This window comes from Equus quagga, chromosome 5 (genome assembly GCF_021613505.1).
Source record: "Equus quagga isolate Etosha38 chromosome 5, UCLA_HA_Equagga_1.0, whole genome shotgun sequence".
Classification (NCBI taxonomy): domain Eukaryota; kingdom Metazoa; phylum Chordata; class Mammalia; order Perissodactyla; family Equidae; genus Equus; species Equus quagga.
The window spans coordinates 76,019,049-76,043,381 of record NC_060271.1 but is presented as its reverse complement, the minus strand read 5'-3'; the positions used below and the strand labels follow the sequence as shown (position 1 = coordinate 76,043,381).

The 24,333-nt window shown below is 42.6% G+C and overlaps 1 protein-coding gene across 1 annotated transcript in view; it reads right to left on the bottom strand.

Moving 5' to 3' along the window:
• Positions 1–3,907: 3,907 nt before the first annotated feature.
• Positions 3,908–24,333, bottom strand: part of EVA1A (eva-1 homolog A, regulator of programmed cell death) — a 56,201-nt gene continuing 35,775 nt past the window's right edge. The window contains exons 5-6 of the mRNA XM_046661829.1: positions 21,479–21,649; positions 3,908–5,203 (exon numbers count right to left, since the gene is read on the bottom strand). Coding sequence (XP_046517785.1) covers positions 4,827–5,203; positions 21,479–21,649 — 548 coding nt within the window. The 3' untranslated portion in view covers positions 3,908–4,826. The remainder of the gene's footprint in view (positions 5,204–21,478; positions 21,650–24,333) is intronic.

The window sequence follows — 24,333 nt, the reverse complement described above, 5'->3', positions numbered from 1 at the left end:
GCAAATGTCACTTAGGGAAGCCTGCTATATTCTACAGGGCAGAACTTGGTGACATGGCCACATCTAACAAGAGAGTCTGGGAAATGTAGTCCATCTATGTGCCCAGGAGGCAAAGGAAATAGGGTTTGAATACATCAGTCTTTACTACAGTTCAATAAATAGTTGCTGAAAGCATATGCTGTCACAAGCTGTGTGCATCCTGCTGGGATCCAAGATGAACAAGACAGACTTCCTGCCTTTGAGGCACAGATGGATAATTTCACAACAATGTGGTAAGAGCAATGATCTTAGCAAACACAGGATACATGGAAACTTAAAGGATAATACTTAGCCCAGCCTGGAGAGGTCTTGGAAGACTTTCTGGCAGGTAAAACTCTTTGCTGAGCCTTGAGGATGGGTAGCAGAATGAGAGACAGAGGTATGGAAGGTATTTCAGGCAAAAGCAATGATCAGAATCAAGAATGTGGAAGGGAACTATAAACAATTCAATCTTATTAGAGTGAAAGGAATGGGCAAGGAGGCAGGAGATCGGCTGCAGGGGCCTGTCCTGGGGAGCCTGGCATGGTCTCTAAAGGCATTTGGACATTTTCAATAAGCAATGGGAAGAAACTGGGGGGTTAAAAGAGGGATGGACACATGGGCAGCTATGCATTTAACAGAGATCCTTTTGGCATCTATATTCAGGATGGCATTGAGGCAGGCAAGACTCAGAGAAGTTTGAAGGTTTTTACAATTGCTCAGGCAGGAGATAATAAGGGCTTGAACTATGTTGTGATGGAAGGATTGATGCAAGAAATACAGATAACTTAAAATTTGGAAGATTTGCTAACTGGTTATAATTGAGGGTTAAAGGAAAAGGAAGAGCCTGGAATCAGTCCTGGGCTTCTGACTTGAGCAACCCTGTAACTTGTCTTGTCATGAACTGCCATAGAAATATATACCTATAAAAAATACAGGTAGACCGGTAGATTCAGGAAAAGGTGAGTACAGTCTGGGGCATTGTCCAGTTATGATTGTGTAACAGACCACCTGAAAACTTAGGGGCATAAAACAACGAATTTATTGTGCTCATGGATTCCGTAGGCCAAGAAGTTGGATGGGGCTCAGCAGGAGTGATTCATGTCTATTCCCCAGGGTTGGGGGCTTTGGTTTGGAAGAACCATATGGCTGGAATCACATGGAGATTTCTTCACTCCCATGCCGGGACCTTGATGGGAAAGGCTCGAAGGTTGAGTTCAGCAGCATCCCGGCCTCTACCTACCAGACACCAATAACATCCCACCCACTCAATTGTGACAAACAAAATGTTTTCCTGACATTGCCAAGACTTCCTGTAGGGCAGCTGTCTCCTGTGGTTGAGGCCCAGGGGGCGATACGAATCTGAAACTTAGGTAGGACTGGAGAGAGACATTGCAAATCAGCAGTCTGCAGGAAGTTATTAGAGCCATTGTGAGCTTTGAGATGTCTCAGGATATGTGGAATGAGAAGATCAGTGGGTCAAGGTGAGAAGGACAGACTCATATTGACGGAGTGAGGAAAAAAGAGAATGTTAGGAAAATTAAAAACTGGGGCCAGCCCCGTGGCAGAATGGTTAAGTTTGTGCATTCCACTTCGGCAGCCCAGGGTTTCGCCAGTTCAGATCCTGGGCATAGACCTAGCACTGCTCATCAGGCCACGCTGAGGTGGTGTCCCACATAGCAAAGTCAGAGGACCCACAACTTGAATATACAACTATGTACTGGCAGGCTTTGAGAAGGTGAAGAAAAAAAGATTGGCAACAGATGTTAACTCAGGTGCCAATCTTTAAAGAAAAAGAAAACTAAAAATCAAGAGAGAGAGAAGAAAACCAAGGAAGAGAGGAAAGAGTGGTGCAGTGGTGATTGCTAGTGTCTGCCCAGCACCGTATCCCCATTCTCCTCTTAGCCAGAGCCACCCCTGGGCCACAGTGGCTGGTCCATGGATGGCACACTACAGGAGCCAGGCCAAGTAGTCCTTCCCTGTGATTGTATATTTTGGCCTTGAAGAAGAAGTTTCTTTCCTCTTGTGCTCTTATATTGGAATGATGTAAATCCAGAAGAGCCTGTGTCATATTCCCTGCCAATGACAAAGGTCCCTGAGTGGCTTTAGATGTGCCATGAGTTCATATTGGGCACTTGTGCCTCGCAGCACAGGAAGAGGCTCTTCAGGGAAGTTGGTGGAAGCCGCCTAAGGCACCTACACTTCCTCACATCTTCTCAGATGATTGACAGCTAGTGCCTCTCTGTGGAACCACGGAAGAACAGGGAAGCTACATCAAAAGCATCCCTTCCATGCTCTCTCCTGAGCTAGGTAAGCTCCGAAACTGTGCCACACACACAACCTGTGAGCTGTGTGGGAGTTGGATCGGTAGCAAGCAGTTCAACACACTATGTTGGTACAAATGGGTTACAATTTCATCTGCAGTAGAAGAAAATGAGACAAGTGACAGAGAGCAGCAGAGATGAAAGCTGAGAGAGATCAAACTTTTTTGATAGCATTTGAGCTTCTGGACCCAGTCATACCTGAAGCCAGACCCAACTCTGCCCCTCCCAGCTATGGGAATCAAATGATGCTCTTAAGTTGAGTATCTTTTCTGTTGCAAATGAAAGTGTCCTAATACAGAATCTGGAACCAGGAGTGAGTGACAGACTTAAAAGGCGGAACTGCTTGATATTCAGCCAATATCTTGGCTAAAAAAGCCAGAATCCTTGGTATATGGAAGTGAAGCAGCAGGTTAAACTTTTATCTAGTATAGTACCTAGGTACCTAGTTACCTATTTTGTGCTCAGGCAAAGCACCCACCACCCTAAAAATGGAAACTTTATGGACTTGGTAGAAAGGCAACAGGATATTGTAGTGAGAACCGGGAAAGGCAGAGGCCCTGGGGTCTTCCCAAATACGTCCACCTCTGCAGTCACCAGAGCCCCTGCCTAACCTAAGGGTCACATCCCTCCTGTAACCAGCTGTGGATGCATCCTGGCAATGAAGGCAGCTCCTCATTGTTTCACTTTTCTGAGAGGCAGAAGACCAAGCCAGACGATGTTAATCTAGTGCCCAAGAGGATGGGGTGATTCCTGCAATTACCAAGGGACTGATTGACAAGGGTGGGAACCCAGATTCAGAGAAACTAATTTAACAAGAGTTTTGGCATTGTTACTAGACAATGAGACCACCCAAAATGATATAATCAGGCCAGCCACCAAGGGTTTCAAGAAAATGTACTGCCCCCTTGGCAAAGAGAGATTTACGACTGTTCACTTCTTAAGACAGCCCTCCAAGCTCCTATTGCAGACAGCAGGATGCTAAAGCAAGAGAGACCCCAGCAGAGGAAGCGTCCCAACCATCCTTGCAGGCATGGTGATGAAGCCAGTGGACAGGGGAAACTCTCCCAGAAGGCAGACTCTGGAGCATCCAGACAGACTGCCTACGGAGCCCACTCAGCAAGAAAAGGGAGCCGACAGACAGAGAGAGCTCATATTCCTGTCTTTCAGGCTGGAGGATGCTGCTTCCACCTCTGTAACCGATTTCTAAGTGTGGTGCACTCTTGCCTCTCTTCCTTCCCTGCCAACTTTCCCTCTCCACACAGGGCCACCATTTTATTTCTAGCCGTAGGTAAGTCTTCTATTCCTCTACCTGCTTAACAATCACTCAACTAGACCGTAACCGGAACATACCACAGACGGGAAATGAAAAGCCCCTAGTCACACAGGGGCCATTTCTCCATTCTCCAGTTTCTCCATTTCTCCCGACTCTCCAGTTATTTGAAGGACCTGGCAAAAGCCCATACCCACCTACATAAAAGGGCTGCCATAGAAGATGGGTGTAACCAGAGAGAAAAGGCCTGCCCTAGAAAGTGCGTGTAACCACAGAGGCCAACATGAAAGAAAAAGATTTTTTGTAACATTTATTTTTTATCCCATCTTAATTTTGTTTTTACTCCTCACCTCTCATTCCCATTCTTTTCTTGGAAGTCCAAACTTTTTTTTTCACAAAATGTTTAAAATCATGATTATCTCAAGTCACAACAAAACTTTGCTCTCTCCAGAAAAAAGGGATGGGGGACCCACAGCTTTTATTCTTATGCAGCATTTTCAAATATGCATGTTAATATATATTTTATAAACTATTTAAAATAAAACCCTTCATCCTTTGAGGTTATTGACATTTTTTTAGTTCACTGACACATCTCCCATAATACAATAATTGGATTCATTTTCATGAATGAGGTGGGAACTATACTAAAAAATAGGATTTTGATCCCTGAGGTGCCAGTTAAAATGGACGAGGTTGCCATTACAATATGAGATTTAAAAAATCAGCCTTAAATAGTTAAGTATGGATCATGCTGTCTGGATCAGAATCACCTCCACAGCACAGAGTCACTTAGGAAATTGCATTTACTGGGTTAAGCTCACGCTGCTATTCCTGGCCCGCATGCTACGATAATCTTTCCTTTTGTAAAAGAATAACACATAGCAAGCAAGTCTGCAGAAATTTCTGAGATCCTCAGAAATCAAGAGAAACCAAAGTCCCGTTTCTCTAATCTCCATGCACCTTGTTGGAGAAGGGTTTTCAGCACCATTCCGAGACCTAGAAAGGTTGATGAATCGACTTGGTTTTTCTACTTCTCCATAAATTTAGTTAAAAAGGAGATATCAGTCCTCCTGGCTAGAAAATGGGCGTGTCCTGCTTTATCTCTGCCTCCGGAACAGTAGCACAACTGCCTTCAGCCCTTTGTGCCCACCTTCCCTGCAGACACTTTCCCTTGCAGGCGGCTTCCAGGGGTGTGCGGGTTCCTGCTCCTGCCCCTAGTAGTAGCGGTTCAGGCTCCTGGTCCCTGGAACCTCGGGCTGGCCGTTCATCCAGATCTCTCTGATGATGCGCTCGCGCTCCTCCAGCCGCTGGGCTCGCTCCAGCTCCTCCGCCGAGGTGAAGACGTTCTTGTTCAAAGTCCTCTCGAAGCGGCGGTGTCTCCTGACAGAGATGTCCGATGCCGTGTCCGAGCTGCCATCCTCACTGTCGCTGCTGTCACTGCTGCTGCTCTCTTGCTCGTGCAGGAATTTCTTCCGGGGACGCCGCCGGCAGTCTGTGCGGCAGGAGATCCTCACCACCAAGGCAGCCAGGGTGAGGACCAGCCCGATGCACACGCCTGAGACGAAGTACAGAGCTGCTCGCTCGGGATTTTCTGGGGGAGTGGAGAGAAGAAGACAGCAGTTGAGAGATGACAACTCCAGATGCAGAGAGCAAATATGACTCCAGCCCACTTGGCACAGCTCTCAGCAGACTGCAAAGCTTGATGGATACAGCACTGCCTTCCCAAGTGACAAAGTGTATAATGTATTCAAAATATAATTATCAACAAATGGTGAATCTGGGTAAAGGGTGTATGGGATTCTTTTACTATTCTTACAATTTTAAGTCTGAGATTGTTTCAAAATGAAAAATAAAAAAATAAATATTATTTAGCACCTACTGTAAGCAAGTAACTGCGCTTAGATGCCATTTGCTTAAGAGCTGTATCTGTCTAAAGCCCCTTTTTACCTATACCAGAAAAATCTTTGCTTCTGAACTTGCTCCCGCAATCCCTTGAATTACCTTTTGATCATAGTTGTGGGCAACTTCTAAGATGACCCCCACTCCTTGGTAATCACACTCTTGTGCAAGTCCCTCCCTTTGAGGGCTGGACCTAGAAGTTTGAACCTCGTGACTTATTTCTAACAAATAGATTATGGCAAAAGTGATGGATGATTCTAAGATTAGGTAACCTAAGACTGACTTCCAACTTGCTCATGTTCTCTGTCTCTCTCTCTCTCTCTCTCTCTGTCTGTCTTTTCTCACTCACTGGCTCTGATAAAACCAGCTGCCATCTTGTAAGCTGTACCACAGAGAGGCCTGCATAACAAGGAACTAAGAATGGCCTCTGGCTAACAGCCTTCAAAGGCATAGATCATGCCAATAGCCATGTAAGTGAGCTTGGAAGTGAATGATCCTGGAGCCTTGAGGTGACCACAGCCCTGGACCAGCAGCAAGCTTGTGGGAGACCTTGAACCAGAGAATCCAGCGAAGCCAAACCCAGATTCCTGACCCAAAGACACTGAGAAATAATAATGTGTGTTGTTTTAAGTTGTTAAGTTTTGAGGTAATTTGCATGCAGCAATAAATAACTTATACAATCACAGATTGAAAGCCAGTGTAGGCATTTTGGAATGACCTCATCTGGTTAATTTTGGGGGAAGGAATTTGAGCTCTTCCTTGGTGAGAGGAGAAAATAATCATTCTGGTGAAGAGTACTATGCTTAGCAGGTCCAGTGATCCTCCCTGTATGATGTGCTCAACAGAATGAGAACCTTTCCCTACCTAAGTGTGAGAATATAGGGACATGCCTAGCCTTGAGTCGCAGGGCATGGTCAACTGACAGGACCCAAGATTGGGCATCAGCAAATTAGTTTTCCATCATCTATATTCACTTATAAGTATGGATCAAAATATATATTATTTTGTGGGCTTTTTAAGAATATAGGTAGGATCATATATGACGCACATTTGCTTTTTAAATTTAAGAATATTTCTTTTTTTAATTTTTTTAAGATTTTATTTTTCCTTTTTCTCCCCAAAGCCCCCCGGTACATAGTTGTGTATTTTCAGCTGTGGGTCCCTCTAATTGTGGCATGTGGGACACTGCCTCAGCATGGCTTGATGAGCGGCGCCATGTCTGTGCCCAGGATTTGAACCAGTGAAACCCTGGGCTGCCGAAGCAGAGCACGCAAACCTAACCACTGAGCCACCGGGCCAGCCCCCTAAATTTAAGAACATTTCTTAGAGAGATTTCCAGATGTGTGTATGTAGGTCAACAGCAATCTTTTTGACTACTGCATAATGTTCTGTAGTATAGATCTATCAAAGTTTATTTAACCATTTCCTTATTGATAGTATATAAATTGTTTCTAATTTTTCATATTATAATCAATGCTAGAATCAATGTCCTTTTGTCCTTGGATACATCTCTTTATGCATATGCAGAATTATTTCTACAGGTTAGTTATCTAGAAATAGAACAACTGTGTCAAAGGGCATAAGCATTTTGAAGTTTTATGCATTCTGAATTGTACCCAAAAAAGGCTCTATCAGTCTAAACACAGCATATTGAATGCATGTGTTTATGATCACTCCTTCTCTCTGAAGCCCCCACCAAAATGACAGTGATGCGCATAAAATAGATATAAATTTGGTAGATACAAAGAGAAGAGTGGTGAAGAAAATAGAAAACATAAATAGTCTAACAAGAGTAGTCAACAAAGGATGTAAATGCAGTGAAAGGGGAGTGACATCAACATCATGGTGGCATAAGACATCCCTACTTTTTGTCCTCCTTTTGTTAACAACTAATTAGGCATCTATCTACAAACAAAAGTGCCTCTGTGGGAGTTGGCTGATCCAACAACACACACCAAGGAACGGGGAGGAGTCTTGCCCACCTGTTCATCTGGCAATAGGCAGACAGACCTGGGTTTGGGCTGCAGAACCAGTGGAGACAGCAAACCTGTTCCAACCCCTCCCAGGTGCGGATGGAGAACACCTGGAGGGGGCTGACTTGGGCAAATATCCCTGAACCAGAGAGAATTTATAAAAGTCCAGCCCTCCAGAGGGGAGAGTCCAGCACACCACTGGGGGTGGAAAAAAGAGTTCAGATGCAGCAGAGGGGAAGATGAATTTTTCCAGCAAAAGGAGAGCAGTGTGTTACTGCCTAACTACCCCAGCTGTGCTGGATGCTATAGGAGAAACTCATTTCTCTCCAGCAACACTCAGAGTACTGAAGCAGGACCTCCATGACTCAGGGTAGGGAGGATATCAAGAAAGAGGCAGGGGGCCGGCCCAGTGGCCGAGTGGTTAAGTTCGCACGCTCCACTGCAGCGGCCCAGGGTTAGGATCCTGGGCACGGACATGGCACTGCTCGTCAGGTCATGTTGAGGCAGCGTCTCACATGCCACAACTGGAAGGACCCACAACTAAGATATACAACTACGTATGGGGGGGTTTGGGGAGATAAAGCAGAAAAAAAAAAAAGATTGGCAACAGTTGTTAGCTTAGGTGCCAATCTTTAAAAATAAAATTAAAATAAAAAGAAAGAGGCAGATAAGAAATCAAAGGGCATTAAAGGGATGTGGTTCCTGCTGACTGCTCTCAGGACTTCAGCAGGAAGTCCATCCACAAGACTCATCCAAGGATCTTCCTACCAGCTGGCAGGCATTCCCAATGCCCCAACTGCTAAACCTACACCTCCCTGCACTCTGCAGTGGCTCCTTGCATGGGCAAGAGTTGGCAGCAAGAGTTGAGTAAATGGAGTGCTATCAGAAAAAGACACCAGGCTCTGTAGGCAAGAAAGAAACTACAAACTTGAGGTACAGCACCACCTTCTGGAAAATAAAAGAGAAGTTTCCAGCAAGTTTCTTACAAGAGAGTTGTAAGCACCAGAGAAGACATAAAAGCTTAAGAATTCTGCCACAAGAGGGAGGAAGAAGTGTGGAGAAGGTGTCTAAATACCAGGTGAGAGAGAACCCCAGATATAACAGGATCAGTGAACAATATATCCCATCTGAAGGCAACAAGTAAAGATTTGAGGAGGTCTCTGTTACTTCAAAGGCAAAAGCAGCAACACAACATTACAAAGAACACAAAGAATCAAGAAAGGATCACCAAAAGGTAATAATCCTTCAATAACTGAGCTCTAAGTCACGAAATCTTGCGATTTAGTGGATAAAGAATTCAAAATAGCTGTTTTGAGGAAACGAGGTACAAGAAACACAGAAAGACAATTCAATGAAATCAGGAAAAAATTACATGAACAAAATGAGAAATTTAGCAAAGCGATAGAAACCATTAAAAAAAATAAAAAAGAACTAAACAGAAATTCTGGAGCTGAAGAATGCAATGAATGAAATGAAAAATGCAATAGAGAGAATCTGCAACAGGATAGATCAAATGGAAGATAGAATAAGTGACCTAGAAGACAGGAATTTTGAAATAACTCAATTAGAGGCAAACAGAAAAAAAAAAGGAAACAGAGCAAAGAAACTACATGATCTATGGGAGTCAATCAGACATACAATTATTAACATAATCAGGGGTCCAGAAGGAGAATAAAGAAGAAAGAAGCCAGAAAGTTTATTTAAAGAAGTAATAGCTGAGAACTTCCCAAACCTGGGGAGAGACTTAGGCATTCAAGTTCACAAAGCTAACAGATCACACTATTATCTCAACGCCAAAAGACCTTCTCCAAGACACATTATAATAAAACTGTCAAAAATCAAAGAAAAAGAGAATCCTGAAAGCAGCTAGAGAAAAAATGATTGGAACCTACACATGGAACCCCATTAGGCCATCAGTAGATTTCTCAGCAGAAACCCTACAGGCCAGGGAAGAGTAAAGACTTTCACAGGCAAACAAAAGCTGAGGGAGTTCATCACCACTAGACCTGCCTTGCAAGAAAGGCTGAAAGGAGTTCCTCAAGCTGAAATGAAAAGATGCTAATTAGTGACATGAAAATATACAACACACTGGTAAAGGTAAATACACAGTCAGATTTAGGAAAACTCTAATTCCATAACAGGATAGTGTATTAACCACTTGCACAGTATAAAGGTTAAAGGAAAAGAGTATTAAAAATAGCTATAACTACTGTAATCTGTTAACAAATTCACAATATAAAAAGAGGTAAATTGTGACACCAAAAATATAAAGAGGGGGGTAAAAGGCTGGAGCTTTTGTATGCAAGTGAAAAGCTTTCAATCTTTCACCAATGAGTATGATGTTAGCTATGAGTTTGTCATGTGTGGCCTTTATTAGATTGACATATGTTCCTTTTATACTCAATTTGTTGAGGGTTTTATCACTAAAGGATGCTATATTTTGTCAAATGCTTTTTCTGCATCTAGTGAGATGATCAAGGAAACAGGAGATGGAATCACTATTTCAAAGAAATATCTGCACCCCTATGTTCATTGCAGCAGTAGTCACAATAACCAAGACATGTAAACAACCTAAGTGTCCATCAACAGATGAATGGATAAAGAAAATGTGGTGTACATATATAAATACAATGGAATATTATTCAGCAATAAAAAACAAGGAAATATTGCCATTTGCAACAACATGGATGGACCTTGGGGCATTATAAATTGCAATGAGTCAGAAAGAGAAAGACAAATACTGTATGATATCACTAATGTGTGGAATCTAAAAAAGCCGAACTCATAAAAACAGAGTAGAATGCTAGTTACCAGCAGCTAGGGAGTGGAGGAATTCGGTATATGTTGTTTAAGGATACAAATTTGCAACTAGTAAGTCCTGGAGATCTAATGCACAGCATAGTGATTATAGACAACAATCTTGTATCATAGACTTCAAAGTTGCAAAGAGACTAGATCTTAATTGTCCTCAATACAAAAAAGAGATAATAGTTATGTGATGTGAAAGAGTCGTTAGCTAACACTATGATGGTCTCATATTATAATATAGTCATGCATTCCTTAACGACAAGCATATGTTCTCAGAAATGTGTCATTAGGCAGTTTCATTATTGTGTGAACATCATAGAGTGTACTTACACAAAACTAGATGGTATAGCCTACTACACATTAGCCTATATGTTACTAATTTTATGGGACCACCGTCATACATGCAATCCATCATTGACCAAAACATTGTTATGTGGTGCATGACTGTATATAAATGTATAAAATCAACATGTTGTCACCTTAAATCTACACAATGTTATAGGTCATTTATATCTCAATATAAATAAATAAATGAATGCAGTGAAGAGGCTGGAACTGGACTCTGTCCAGTTGGTATTCAGCAAACAGGGAAAGGATTGAGGGAGCTCTTGTCTTGAAAAGCTTAACAGTCCAGCAGGGAAGTTGACCCACCCGTTCCAGTACCAAAGGGAAATATTACTATAGAAGCATGAAGAGGGATCTCTGGAAGCACAAAGGTGAGTGGATAAGCTAAGTTCAGATATGGAGATCTGAGAAGGTTTTCTAGAAAGGATACCCCAATCCCTGCTTTTACCATGGTGGAAAACCATCAGGCTGACCTGCGTTTGAAACCTCATCTCAGACTCATCTTTTAAACACTACTCACCTACCCTGCTGAATTGTGGTAAAAGTTAAAGGTATTACAGATGATCAGCAAAAAGGGATTGATTATTCCAGGTCTTGGCACAGAGAGGCATTCAGTAAATGATAGCTCACTCTATCTTTCTTTCTGCCTGCCTGCCTGCCTTCCTTCTTTCTTCCTCTTCTTCCCTCCCTCCCTCCCATCCACCCATCCATCCAATCTATTTGCCTTTCCCCCTCTTTCCCTCTCTCCCTTCTTTCTTTCCTTCCTTTTCTCATCCCACTCGCCCTTCCCTGTGAGTGTACGTCTCTCTTTCACAGCCTGCCCTCACTCTGCCTATTACATAGACTAACTTTGAAGATGCTTACTGAACTGAATCTTAGAAACCACTGTTCCTCCTCTAGCTTAACTAGTCCATCCTTTCCTGCCACCCAGATCAGAAAGTATCCTCTTCTGCCTACAGCAATCTCAGACGTGGATTCCCAGAGAAGTCCGGTAAAAATTTCACAGCTGATATAATTTGCGTTGTTTCTCTTCATCAATCTTCTGCAAAAATAAAAACTGCAGCTCTATTATGGTTGTTTTTTCTCTTCTCTGCTCCAGGTCACTTCCTCTTGGCCAATGATCCACCCTGGTCTTGACCGGATCCAGACAGCTGTTAATTACCCAGGAAGCAGAGTGGGGAGGGCTATTGTTGGTTGTTTTCCCACAATAAATAAAAATAAATGTATTGCTGTATCTTGCTTCCTGCAGGGTCATTGTTTCCATGGGCAGGAAGAGGCCCTATGTGGTGGTCCTGAGGCTAATTTCATTTGCACCCTTGGAGGTCAGAGGATGCCCAGTAGACACTGCAGGAGAGAACAGTAACACCAGCGCAGGCCAGATCAGCTGGTGTCCACGCAAGTGTAATCTCTTCCCTACCTGGACTTTCTTGTTGGCCCTAAAGCTTACAATCCCTTGAGTGGAAAGGAGAAAGTTTTAAAAGTAGGCTTTAAAGAGAACAGCAGGGCTTATGTGGAATCAGGGAATATTCAACATAATCTCTTCTCTGAACTCTTAAGGCATTGCAAGGATGTCTCTTTATGGGATTCTGCCCTTCCCCATAGGAAAGCAAAGACTCCCACTAACAGTTCTGCCCTCTCTGAAAGGCTGGAGGAAGCTTCCTTCCTTCTCCTTCCAGCTCTGACTTTCTTTCACCTTAGGAAGGAGTAGTGGAGATGCACTGTGCCCATTAGACAGTTCTGGTGTGTCCTCCTTTGCTTTCACCTCTTTTAGCTTCCCCTTCCTTCCCCTCCCCACCCCCAGCAATAGGCACCCCAAAGAGGCTTTCCACTACCCTACCCGTCATCCTAATCCACCCTGCTCACTTCTTCACCTGCAATGAGAAAGACCTGCAGTCCTATCACCCTAAGACTCAAGGGGACCTAAGAAGAAAACCCTGACATCTTTTCTGACCTGGCTTATCCACCGCTGAAGTTGATAGCATATGCTGATACTTTTCTGGCTCCTTGAGTGTGGAAGGGTGTGATTAATTAGCCCCTCCAATCTAGGCAGCGCTATATATCATTGTACTATAGTTAGTCATGTAACCATTATCTTTGCTAGCAACAGTGAGAAATTTGAGGGCAGAATCCACATGACTCACTTTGGATTTCCAGAGCATCCAGCACAGTGCCTTGCTCATGGTGTGGATATCACAAATATTTATTGAATTAAATCATGAATACATAATTTCTAAAAGTCCAGTTAATAAATGTATTATATGTGGATAAATATATATATGATATATTTGAGATATATATGCGCTAGAAAAAAATGTATAAAATGACTATAATCTCACAATATGAATATAACTACACACTACATAGTACAGTGAAGTGAATTTTCTTCTGTTCTTTCTCTCATATAAATGTGTACAATTTATTTATATTTACTGGTTATAGTCAGAGTATATACACAACTTATATATTTTTCTCTGGATATACTTCTTTTGTTTGTCTTCAAGACTATTTCTTGGAGCAGTTTTAGGTTCACAACAAAATTAAGAAGAAGGTACAGAGACTTCCTAGATACCTCCCACCCCTACACATGCAGAGCCTCCTCCGTTATCAACATCTCCCACCAGAGTGGCACCTTTGTTACAAATGATGAACCTACATGACACATAATCACACAAAGTCCATAGTTTACATTAGGGTTTACCCTTGGTGGTGTACCTTCCATGGGTTTCAAAAAAATGTATAATGACCCGTATCCATCATGATAGCATCTATACAGAGTGGTTTCACTGCCCTAAGGATCCTCTATGCTCCACCCATTCATCCCCCTCCCCACAGGGATATACATTTCATACAATGTGTAACATCTTTTTGTATTGTTCCATAGTCTTCCGGTCAATTATGCCTAAAAATGGCTACATAGTATTCTATCTAGTGAATGCACAAAAAGTTACAAAAACAGTTTCCTACCTTTGGATACTTCGGCTGTTGCAAAAAAAATTCTTTTTATTAAAAATGATGGAAGGAGGGCTGGCCCCGTGGCCGAGTGGTTAAGTTCGCGCGCTCCGCTGCAGGCGGCCCAGTGTTTCGTTGGTTCGAATCCTGGGCGCGGACATGGCACTGCTCATCAGACCACGCTGAGGCAGAGTCCCACATGCCACAACTAGAAGAACCCACAACGAAGAATATACAACTATGTACCGGGGGGCTTTGGGGAGAAAAAGGAAATAATAAAATCTTTAAAAAAAAAAAAAAAAAAAAAATGATGGAAGGAGGGGGCTGGCCTGGTGGCATAGTGGTTAACTTCACGTGCTCCCCTTCAGCAGCCCAGGGTTCACAGGTTCTGATCCCGGGAGCAGACCTAGCACCGCTTCCCAAGCCATGCTGTGGTGGCATCCCACATAAAGTAGAGGAAGACTGGCACAGATGTTAGCTCAGCAACAATCTTCCTCAAGCAAAAGGAGGAGGATTGGCAACAGACGTTAGCTCAGAGCCAATCTTCCTCACACACAGAAAAAGAGGGAAGGAATATTTTTGTGCTTATCACTACTACTTCCTTTTTTGCCTATTTATTTGTTCAATTCATTTGTTCAATTCATTGCTTTATAATGGATCCTCAGGAAAGGAATCTTTGTGTCAAAAGAGATTTATTTTTATACCTCTTGATACACATTGCCAAGTGGCTTTTCAAAAGTGGTACATTAATTTATCTTGCCAAAAACTTTCACCAAACTCTTCCAGGAGAGGATATTCCAACCGTTAACATTTTTTCAAATTTTATAGGTCAGTTAATGGTTACTTTATTTATTCCACAAAAATTTACTGAGTCTACAATGCCTTCAGGGCTAGAGACGTAAATGTTCTCAGCCTTCATTGGATCCCCATATAAAAGGGGATAATAGAAAACAGAAATGACCATACTTCCTCAAATCCCCAAATTTGCGACTCTCAACTGAGTTATGGAGGGCTAGGTTCCCTCACTGCTGAGACCCCCTCCCTCACACCGATCTCAGAGAAAAAGTGATTCAAAGTCTGGTTAAATACTACACAGTCTGCACAGCTATACCTACAGTTACATTCAAAGAATATTGGTTAAATGAAAAATTAATGATCTCCCAAAACTTCTGCATTAAAAAGAAATTACTGTAAGCAAAGTCAAAAGACAAATGCCAAATTAGGAAAAATATCTGAAATCTATAATGGAGACAAAGGGCTAATCTAGAAAGAGCACCTAGAAAGAGCTTTAAGGAAAAGACAAAAGATATGAATAGTTCACAGAAAAAGAAATACGAATGGCTCTCAAACATACGAGAAGCTGCTCCCCTACAGCAGGGACTGGCACACCATGGCTAACAAGCCGAACCCGGCCAGCTGCCTGTTTTGTTACTGGCACACAGCCCTGCCCATTCATTGATGTTTCGTCTATGTCTGCTTGCATGTGACAACGCAGAGTTGAGTAGTTAGACCAGAGACTGTATGGCCTACAAAGCTGAAAATATTTGCTATCTGGCCCTTTAAAGAAAAAGTGTGCTGACCTGTGACCTAGAGAAACAGAAATTAAATGACATTTAGATCTTATTCACCTATCAGATTGCCAAAAATCCAACAGTTTGGAAATACTATTACAGGGCCTTCTCATACATCAGTATGATATAAATTGGTAAAACCCTTTAAATGGCAATTTGGTAAATTCATCTTAATTAATAATTTATCTTAATTAATAATAATTAATGACATCTTAATTAATAATTTATATACCCTTGATCCTGCAATTCCACTTTTGGGAATTTATTCTACAAAAGCACTTGAACACGTATGTATGCCATGATTATTTACCACAGCACTGTACGGTTCACCTGTACGGTGGAACAGTATGTAATTCTCTTCTAAAAATGAGGAAGCTCTCTCTACACTGATAAGAAATATCTTCACAATATATTTTTCAGTGAAAAAAGCAAAGTAGAACCCAGTATGTATGATATGGTGCCTGTGTACAACAGTGTGGACGATGAGACTGTATGTTCATGTTTTCTTACATCTGCACAGAGCACTCTGGAAGGATGCAGAGAAGCTGGTGAAGGGTCAAACTTGGGGACAGGATGGAGGTGGCAGTGGGGAAGACATCTTACTTTATGTCTTTTCATATTGTTTGATCATTGAGCCATGTTCCTTCACGGATCTGCTGAGCATCTAATAGGTGCCAGGGACTCTTCTAGATGCTGAGGACATAGCAGTCAACCAAAGAGACAAAAGTTTATGTGCTCCTGGGAGCTTACATTCTGGTAGGGGAGACAGGTAATAAACAAGGTAAGTAAATAAAATAGGTGGTATGTTTGATGGTGATAGGCAATCAGGGAGGGAAAACAGGAAAAACAGGAAGGAGGATATGAAGTGTTGAATGCATGCTGGAAGGAGGAGATAGATAGGGTGACCAGAGGGAATCTCATTGAGAAGGTGAATTTTAAGGAAAATCTAAAGCGAATGGAAGAGTGATCCTGGAGAATATATTATCAATTCAAACATTAAATTAAAAAGAGCAATCGGGCCGACTCGGTGGTGTAGTGAAGCTTGCATGCTCCACTTCAGCAGCCTGGGGTTTGCAGGTTCAGATCCCAGGCGTGGACCTACACACCACTCATGAAGCCATGCTGTTGCAGCATCCCACATAAAATAGAGGAAGATTGACACAAATGTTACCTCAGCAATAATCTTCCTCACAAAAATTTTAAAAAGAGCAATTATTCCATTTAATTTTTCGAACAACACCGTTAGAAGTTATTAATGAGGTTATTAGTATCAATGAGATTATTGTCCTCATTATAAATTATTGCTTTGTGACCCCAAGGGGTTGCTTGCAAATAGTTAAAACAAGAAATGTTAATTCCTCCAATCCGAGTGGTGAGAAAGGGAGAAACAAAACATGCATGGGGAGGTCACATGGATGGTTCTTAGGTGAATGGGCACCTAAGTCAGGGTGGGGAGAGAGAGGACAAGATGACACAGAAAGAGTTCTGTAGACTGGGAGAGAGTTAGCCAGTCCAGGACTAAAGAGAAGAATTCTTGGAAAAGGAAATAACTGTGCAAAAGCATGAGAAAAGGCCTGGCAAGTGATTTGGAATAACTGGAGTGAGGTCTTGGTCAGGGAGGGCTATAACTAAATAAGAGCATGGAGAAGTCAAGGTCAGGCACAAAAAGCCCCAGCAAGCCATAAAAAAAATCTGCAGACTGGAAACCTCAAACCATCCTCAAGTTCCTTCTCCCTTGCTGGTCTCTACTCTAAAGAATTTTTCTCAACCTTGGCACTACTAACATCTTGGACCAGTTAATTCCTTGTTGTGGGGATTGTCCAATGCATTGTAGGATGTTTCTCCACCTGCCAGGTGCCAGTAGCAGCACCCCCACTGCTGGATGTTACAACCAAAAATGTCTCCAGACATTGCCAGAAATCAGCCTATAGGACAAAATCAGCCCTGGTTATGAACTACTGGTCTGGAGGTTGAAAAAGCTAGACTACTTTCTTACTTTTTCAGCCTCCCTTGCAGCTAAAGATGGCCATGTGACACAGTTCTGTCCAATGAAACATGAAAGGAGATCTACTGGAATTTTCTTCCTTTTTCTGCCTTCTTTCAATTTTGAATGAGGGCAAGAGCAACAGCAGCCACTTTGCAGCCATGAAATGACAAGCATAAAAGAAAAGCCATGAGAATCACAGGTATGTTGGCTCCTACATTTTTGAGCCAATGGACCAATGCTAGCAACCACCTACCACGAGACTGCTTGTTATGTGGGTAAGATGACTCCTATGTGTTTAGGCCACCAAGTTGAGGTTTTCTATTATTTGCAGCTGAAAACAATTCTAACTTTTAAACCACACAAAGGGTTTGGATTTTACCCCAGAGATAATGGGGATCTTTGGTGGATTATTAAGAATTGTACAAAATTTTAAAAATTGCACCATCACATCTACATTTTAGAAAGATCATTTTGCTACAAAACACAAACTGTAAAGCAAGACTGGAGGCAAGTATACCATGGAAAATGCCATTATGACAAGGCAGACAAAAACATGACGGGGCTTGAACAAAAGTGGAATAAAGTGGAGGGGATACATCTGAGGGACATTGAGATGCGAAAAAGATGGACCCTAAGCAATTGGATACAGGCAGTGAAGAAGATGCATCAAAAGGCTAAAAGTCGTATTTCTGGTATAGGTGGCACCCTAAATGGTACACAAAAGAAGGAGCATATTGAAAGAGAAGGCCAATATTCCATTCCAGGCCAGGTAGAATTTGAAATGCTTATGGAACATCCAAGTGGTAACATTTAGGGTATTTAGATACACAGGGCTGGAAGTCAGAAAAGAGTAAAGAAATGATAATTTTTTAAATATACGTATGGTGTAATTTAAAATTTTAAATTGCAATAAAATAACATTACTTATTACAAAAGTAATATCAATGAAGTACAGAATACTTAAAAATACAGCTAAGCAAAAGAAAATTAAAAACAGACAGACACAGAATGTCACTTTGCTACTCCTCCTATCAAGACTCAATCCCCTTGAATCCGGGCTGGACCTGTGATTTGACCAATAGAATGAGATAGAAGTGACATTCTGGGACACTGAGATGTCCAAATCCAGGTCTTATGAGGTCTTCCACACAGGCAGAGAAGGAACCCAGCTACCACGTAAAGAAGTCCAAGCTAGTCTGCTGGAGAGAGAGATCAAATGGAGAATGTGCTAGAGAATGAGAGACTAACCATGGCCCCAGCTGACGGTCAGCAAAAAGGCCCCACAAAGGTGAGTGAGACTATCTTGGATCCTCCCACTTTAGTGAGAGAATGAGATGAGAGAATTAGAAGAGAGAGACCTACCCATCCCAGGCAGTGCCTGGCCATTCAAGCCATTCCAGTTGAGACCACAGATGTGAAGGAGATACGAAGTGTCCCACTGATATCTGCCCAAATTCCTGACCCACTGAATCAAGACCAAATAAAATGTTGTTGTTTCATGTGATAAAAAAAGAGAGACACATATTCAACAATCCCAGCATTCAGATAGAATTTGCAGTAAAATGTGGTTACATATACATATGCATATACACACATAAATGGGATTATACTGCATTTCTTGTATGGTAACAGGCTTTGTTCACTCAACAGCACATCCTAAACATCTTTCAACTTCAACTAATATCTACCCATTTTTCTGACTTTTTACTATTATAAACAGTTATGAGACAAATTGTTTTCATAGTAAAATTTTTGCCCATATCCCTAATAATTTCCTTAGGATAAATTCTAGAAGTCAAGTTAAGGCTTTGCACAGATGTTCCCAAATCATTCTCTTGAGAAGTTGTAGCAATTTACAATCCCCTTGGCACTATGTACAGGTCCTCATCTCCCCACTCTTTCTCCAAAACTGAAGTTATAGACTTAATCACTCAAATCTTTGAGAATTTTGTGCTCACTTCAGCAGCAAATATGCTAAAATCTTTGAAAATTTTATAAAACAAAATGTTAACCTCATGTTCTCTTCATTTTCCATTTGTTTAATTGGTAGAATTTGAGCTGCTTATGTTTTATCTGTGACTTGTATTTTTAAAATCTTTTTGGCAAACTGCTGATTCTTATCCTTTGTCCACTTTTCTTTTGGGACACATCTTTTCATTGATTTGTAAGAGCTCTTTATATATTATAAACTTTACCCTTCTTCACTAACACCACAATTTTTTTTCTTAGCATGCATTTGCCATTTAATTTTAGGGTACATTTTGATAAACAGATATTTAAAGTTATTGGAATGGTCAAGGTTTGAAATGGCTATTGTGAAGAATGGGAACAAGATGTTTCCAAAAGCAACCGGCAAGACGGAAGCACTATTTGAAAGGCTCAGCTGAGGTTTGCTGACCATGAATCTCTAATGGCTTCAATCTGCAAAGTTGTAGCAACTTTTAGTAACTTGAGTGCAGGGAGAGAAGGAGAAGAAAACAGGATTTGCTGAGAGTTAGGATTTTGCCTGTTGGCTTAATCTGAAGCTGGACAAAGCAATAAAGGAGTGGTGTGTATTAGCAAGTGTGTTTCCGAGATGATGGACCACACGGACAAGATAAGAGGCAACTGATATGCTGGGAGAAAATAGGAGGGGTTGGGGGCCCCTATGGAGTTGAAGACCAGACATAGCTGAATAAGAACAGGAGAGAGCTACAAGACTAGGAAATTTTCAACAATCTTCTTCTATCATACTTTTCATTACTGCTTCCGATCCATTTGTTCTATTTACTTCTGTTAATGATTATCTGTTATATTTACCTTCATATTTTAAATTTTTTTAATTCATTTACTTTATAGTCAGGGAGTGTTCTTTCTTCACATTCAGTAGCAATTTTCAGCCATAAAGTCTGTTTACTGGATCCAACACTCTACTTATTTTAGCCACTCTACTTTCCATTTCTTTGCATTCTCTTTTTATCTCAGTCCATACTTACTTGAAAGAAGTATTGTCTTCCTGTATCCCAAGCAATATTTAATTCTAGAATATGGTGTGGGACGGAGGAAGGTTGGAGGGGAGAGAAAAACAGGGTGATGCACCCTTTCAGCCTTAACAAGATCACAAGACACACAGTAAACACCAGCGTATTGAGTGAGCTTCCACGTTCAATGGTCACCACTCAGGGTCATGCTGACCGAAATGGAAAACTGCCAGGTACCTCCTGTGCTGAGCAGAGCTCCAAAGTCCAGCACCCTGTTTGCTCTCACCCAAGACATTTTCTTGCAACAGCTGATTTGCAAGTGTCCTTTGAGGCCTTGAAAACTCCAGACCCTCCCTGCCTCCATCTCCCACTTCATCTGGGGGATGTCTTCACTATAGAGTTAAGGGATCATCATTCAATTGCTTGTGAAACATGATACCAGAGTTTGAAACATCTCTTTTCCAGTTCCAGTGTCCTTTCTTCCCAGCACAGCATTAAACAAAGAGCAAAGCTGAGATTCCTATGATGTGTGGGTGCCCGGGTAAGGAGGCCCCAGGCACCGGACTTCCTTGCGGGGTGAGGAGCTAACTGATGACCTGGGCCTTTGCTGATCCGAGAAGGGAGAGTCCTGGACTGGAGGCACACGCAGACTACATGGTGCATCTTGCCAACCAGAAAGGAGCCAGCCAGGTAAGCCCTGAGTAGTCCTCCTTTCTAAAATCAGGCTGCACGCCATCCAAGACAAGGAGAAGCCACGAGCTTCCTTTATCCTCGGCCCTGGCTCAGAGTCACCATTGTAAACCGAAATGTCAGGCTTTGCATTTGAACTCTTAGGTCACCACACATCAACCCTGGCTAGAGAATTAGAAAATAAAACCAGTCCTTGCCCAGAGGAATTCTAATCGGAACTTCAGTCCCTTCCTTTTTATACAGCATCCGGAGACATCAGGCAAAACAAACAAAGCAAAAGCAAAACATCAAAAAATTAAAAACTCACTCAAGCATTGGAAAATCAGTTTGGTCACTCAAACCATGGAGCATTTTCATATATTTTTTTAATTTCTGCTTTATTGAGGTGTGCTTTCATGTATTTAAATGCATCATGACAGAAGCAGGCAACAGCCCCAAGCTACTTCATTCACTCACTCAAGCCCCAAAAGAAAACCCAACATTTTCAGCAAGATAAAGCTCTTAGAAACCCTCATTTGCCAAAGTAGAGAATGCCAAGCTTAACTCTCAAACCAGAAGACTTTTCATCTCAAAACTCAGCACAGCACAGCCCCCCTATGATGGCATAGCATTTCTCTCCTGAGTAGAAGGCCAGGGATGGCCACCCAGGAGAGAGCCCTGGCCCAGCCAAGAAGGGACAACTACCTGAGACAAAGGAATAGGCCGCCAGGATGTTGCTGAGCAAAGCCATGTCCCCGTGCTCCGCGATCACCGGCTCCGCGCTGCCGTGGAATGTCAGCCCCGCCACAGCATCCAGAGGAGGCTGCCTGGAGAAGGCTTCAGCAGGATCACAGTGGCCCCTCCCTCTCTTCTCTTCTGTTTGGGAACACAAAGTGAGTGATGAGAACACATTCTGCTTTCCTGCGGCTATGTTCCAGGTAGCCTGGGCTCAAGAACAAAGAGTCAGCCTCCTAAATGCCAGCCAGCCTTTCCAGCCTGTGATCTGGGGTCTTGTCCTCTTTGCTCTGGGCAAGCTTCTTGGCCCTCAAGGCAGTGGCAACTCCTCAAGTCTCTGTTTTTCCTGGCCTTTCTCCTTTCTCTTCCCCATCTCCTCCCAACACATTTGAACACTTCTCCCTCACCTTTCCTGGCGCTTTTTCTTGCCTTCTCCCTGGTTCACCTTTGAGGCACAGCCCCTAGTCACTTTAATCACAGCACTGGAACCCCAAGCCACAGGCGGCTCCTCTCCTGTCTCTGCTGTCCCCTCCTCTGACGGCACCCACGTACTTCGATCAGTTTGTCTCATCCCACAGGTCACCAAACGCGTGTCCTTGGCAATGGGCCAGAGCTGGCTATTCCACAACTGCCAAAGCGGTTCCAGGTCTAAAATGCCCACAAGAACTTGGGAGCTCGAGTCCACTCCCTGCCCGCAGCTCTGTGACTCCACCTGTGACTGTGACGGTCAACCGAACACGGCCACAGCCTGCCCATCAGCAGAACCGTCCCACCAGGGTTCAGAACAGGGACTTGGGATCTCAGTTTCAGTGGCTTGGCTGCCGCAGCCCAGACCTGACATTATCCTTACCCAGTTCACTCAGCGAAGCCCTCAGAGAGCTCCTGATGATAGAGGGGAGAGAAGCTGTGAAGACCCTGATGACTCCTATTCAATGCTGCTCTAGCTGAGGATTGGGAACTGAGTCACACGGTGTGGCAGGATGTCAGGTTGGGAAAGCTAGAGAAGCAGAAGGCTCTAGTCCATGGAGAAGAAACAGGTTCTCAGGTGGGTCATGGATGTTGGAAACATGGGCTACATTTAGAAGACCTAGAGAGCTGCAATTCCACAAGTGAATGGAATGGGTCACAACAGAAAAGACAACTCTCACTGTGTGGGACTCCAATGGAAGACCAAAGCAAGGAAAGACAGACCAACGCACAGGTAAGACAGAAATGATCACAAGGTCCTTGGGGCAGCCAGAGGCCCCAAGAGTAACAGGCTGAGGAATGGGAGCTTCAGGGGCTCTGAGAAGGGGCTGGCTACTGCTGAAGGACCCCTGCACCTCTGAGGCAGAGCACAAGGCCTACCTCAATAGCCGTTTGAGTTCCTAAAACTGGATGATATAGGTGAATAGTTGGAACCACCAAGCTGAGCTCTGAGACTGTTCTGCAGGTCTGAGGACTTCAGGATCCAGGGGCCACTGGAACATGTCTGGGTATGTAGTAGGACGAGGCTATTTCAGATCCATTCCCTCCTATCTATCCCCACTAATTCTACCACAGTGCCATCTCATCATTTCATTTCTGGGAGTTTGGCAATAGCTCCTACCTGCTCCTTCTGCCAACACTGCCAATACATTCTTCCTGCTCAATCTAGCACCTTCTCTCAAAAACAGGGTCATCTTTATAGAGTACTAATCTGATCACTTTAGTCCACAGCGCCACCCTTCAACTAAACCCCATTAAACTTCTTAACACAACACACGTCCACTTCTACAATATCTGACCCCTACCTTAGCTCCTAATTCATCTCTCACTTGAATCTACACTCACACACATACACACAGAGATACAAGTATGTCTAATTCTCCCATGATACTAGATTACTTTTAGTTCTCCAGATACACTATGCTCTTTTATCTTCTCACGCGTTTCATTGTGCTCTTTCTTTTGCCTAAAATGTCCCTCAGAACCTTATCTGTCTGACAAATGTTTCCTTGAAGAGAGAATTAAAAGGTTCTATGGCAGGGCCTGTCCCGGGCCCCAGTGGTTAAATTCATGCACTCTGCTTCACTGGCCCAGGGTTTCACTGGTTTGGATCCTGGGCGTGGACATGGCACCACTCATCAAGCCATGCTGAGGTGGCATCCCACATACCAGAACTAGAAGGACCTACAACCAGAATATACAACTATGTATTGCAGGGCTTTGGGGAGAAGAAGAACAAAATAATAATGATAACAAAGTAACACTTCATTAAAAAAAAAAGTTCTATGGCAGTCTCAAAATCCTACTGCTTTTTTTTCAGAAACAGAAAAATCCATACAAAAATTCATATGGAATTCCAAGCAATCCCAAATAGCAAAAACAACCTTGAAAAAGAAACAAGTTGAAAGTCACACACTTCCTGACTTCAAAACTTATTACGAAGCTGCAGTCATCAAAACAGTGTGGCACTGGCATAAAGACAGACATACAGACCAATGGAATAGAACAGAGAGCCCAGAAATACTTTCTCATATATGTGGTCAAATGATTTTCATAAAGGGTGGCAAGACCGTTCAATGTGGAAAGGACAATCTCAGCAAATGGTGTTGAGAAAACTGTACGTCCACATGCAAAAGAATGAAGTTGAACTTGCCTGACACCATATGAAAAAATTAACCAAAGATAGATCAAAGACCTAAACATAAGAGCTAAAACTATAAAACTCTTAGGAGAAAGCATAATTGAAAAGCTTCATGACATTGGATTTGGCAAGGATTTCTTGGATATGACATCAAAAGCATAGGCAACAAAAGTAAAAATAGAAAAATTGGACTATATCAGGACTTAAAACTTCTGTG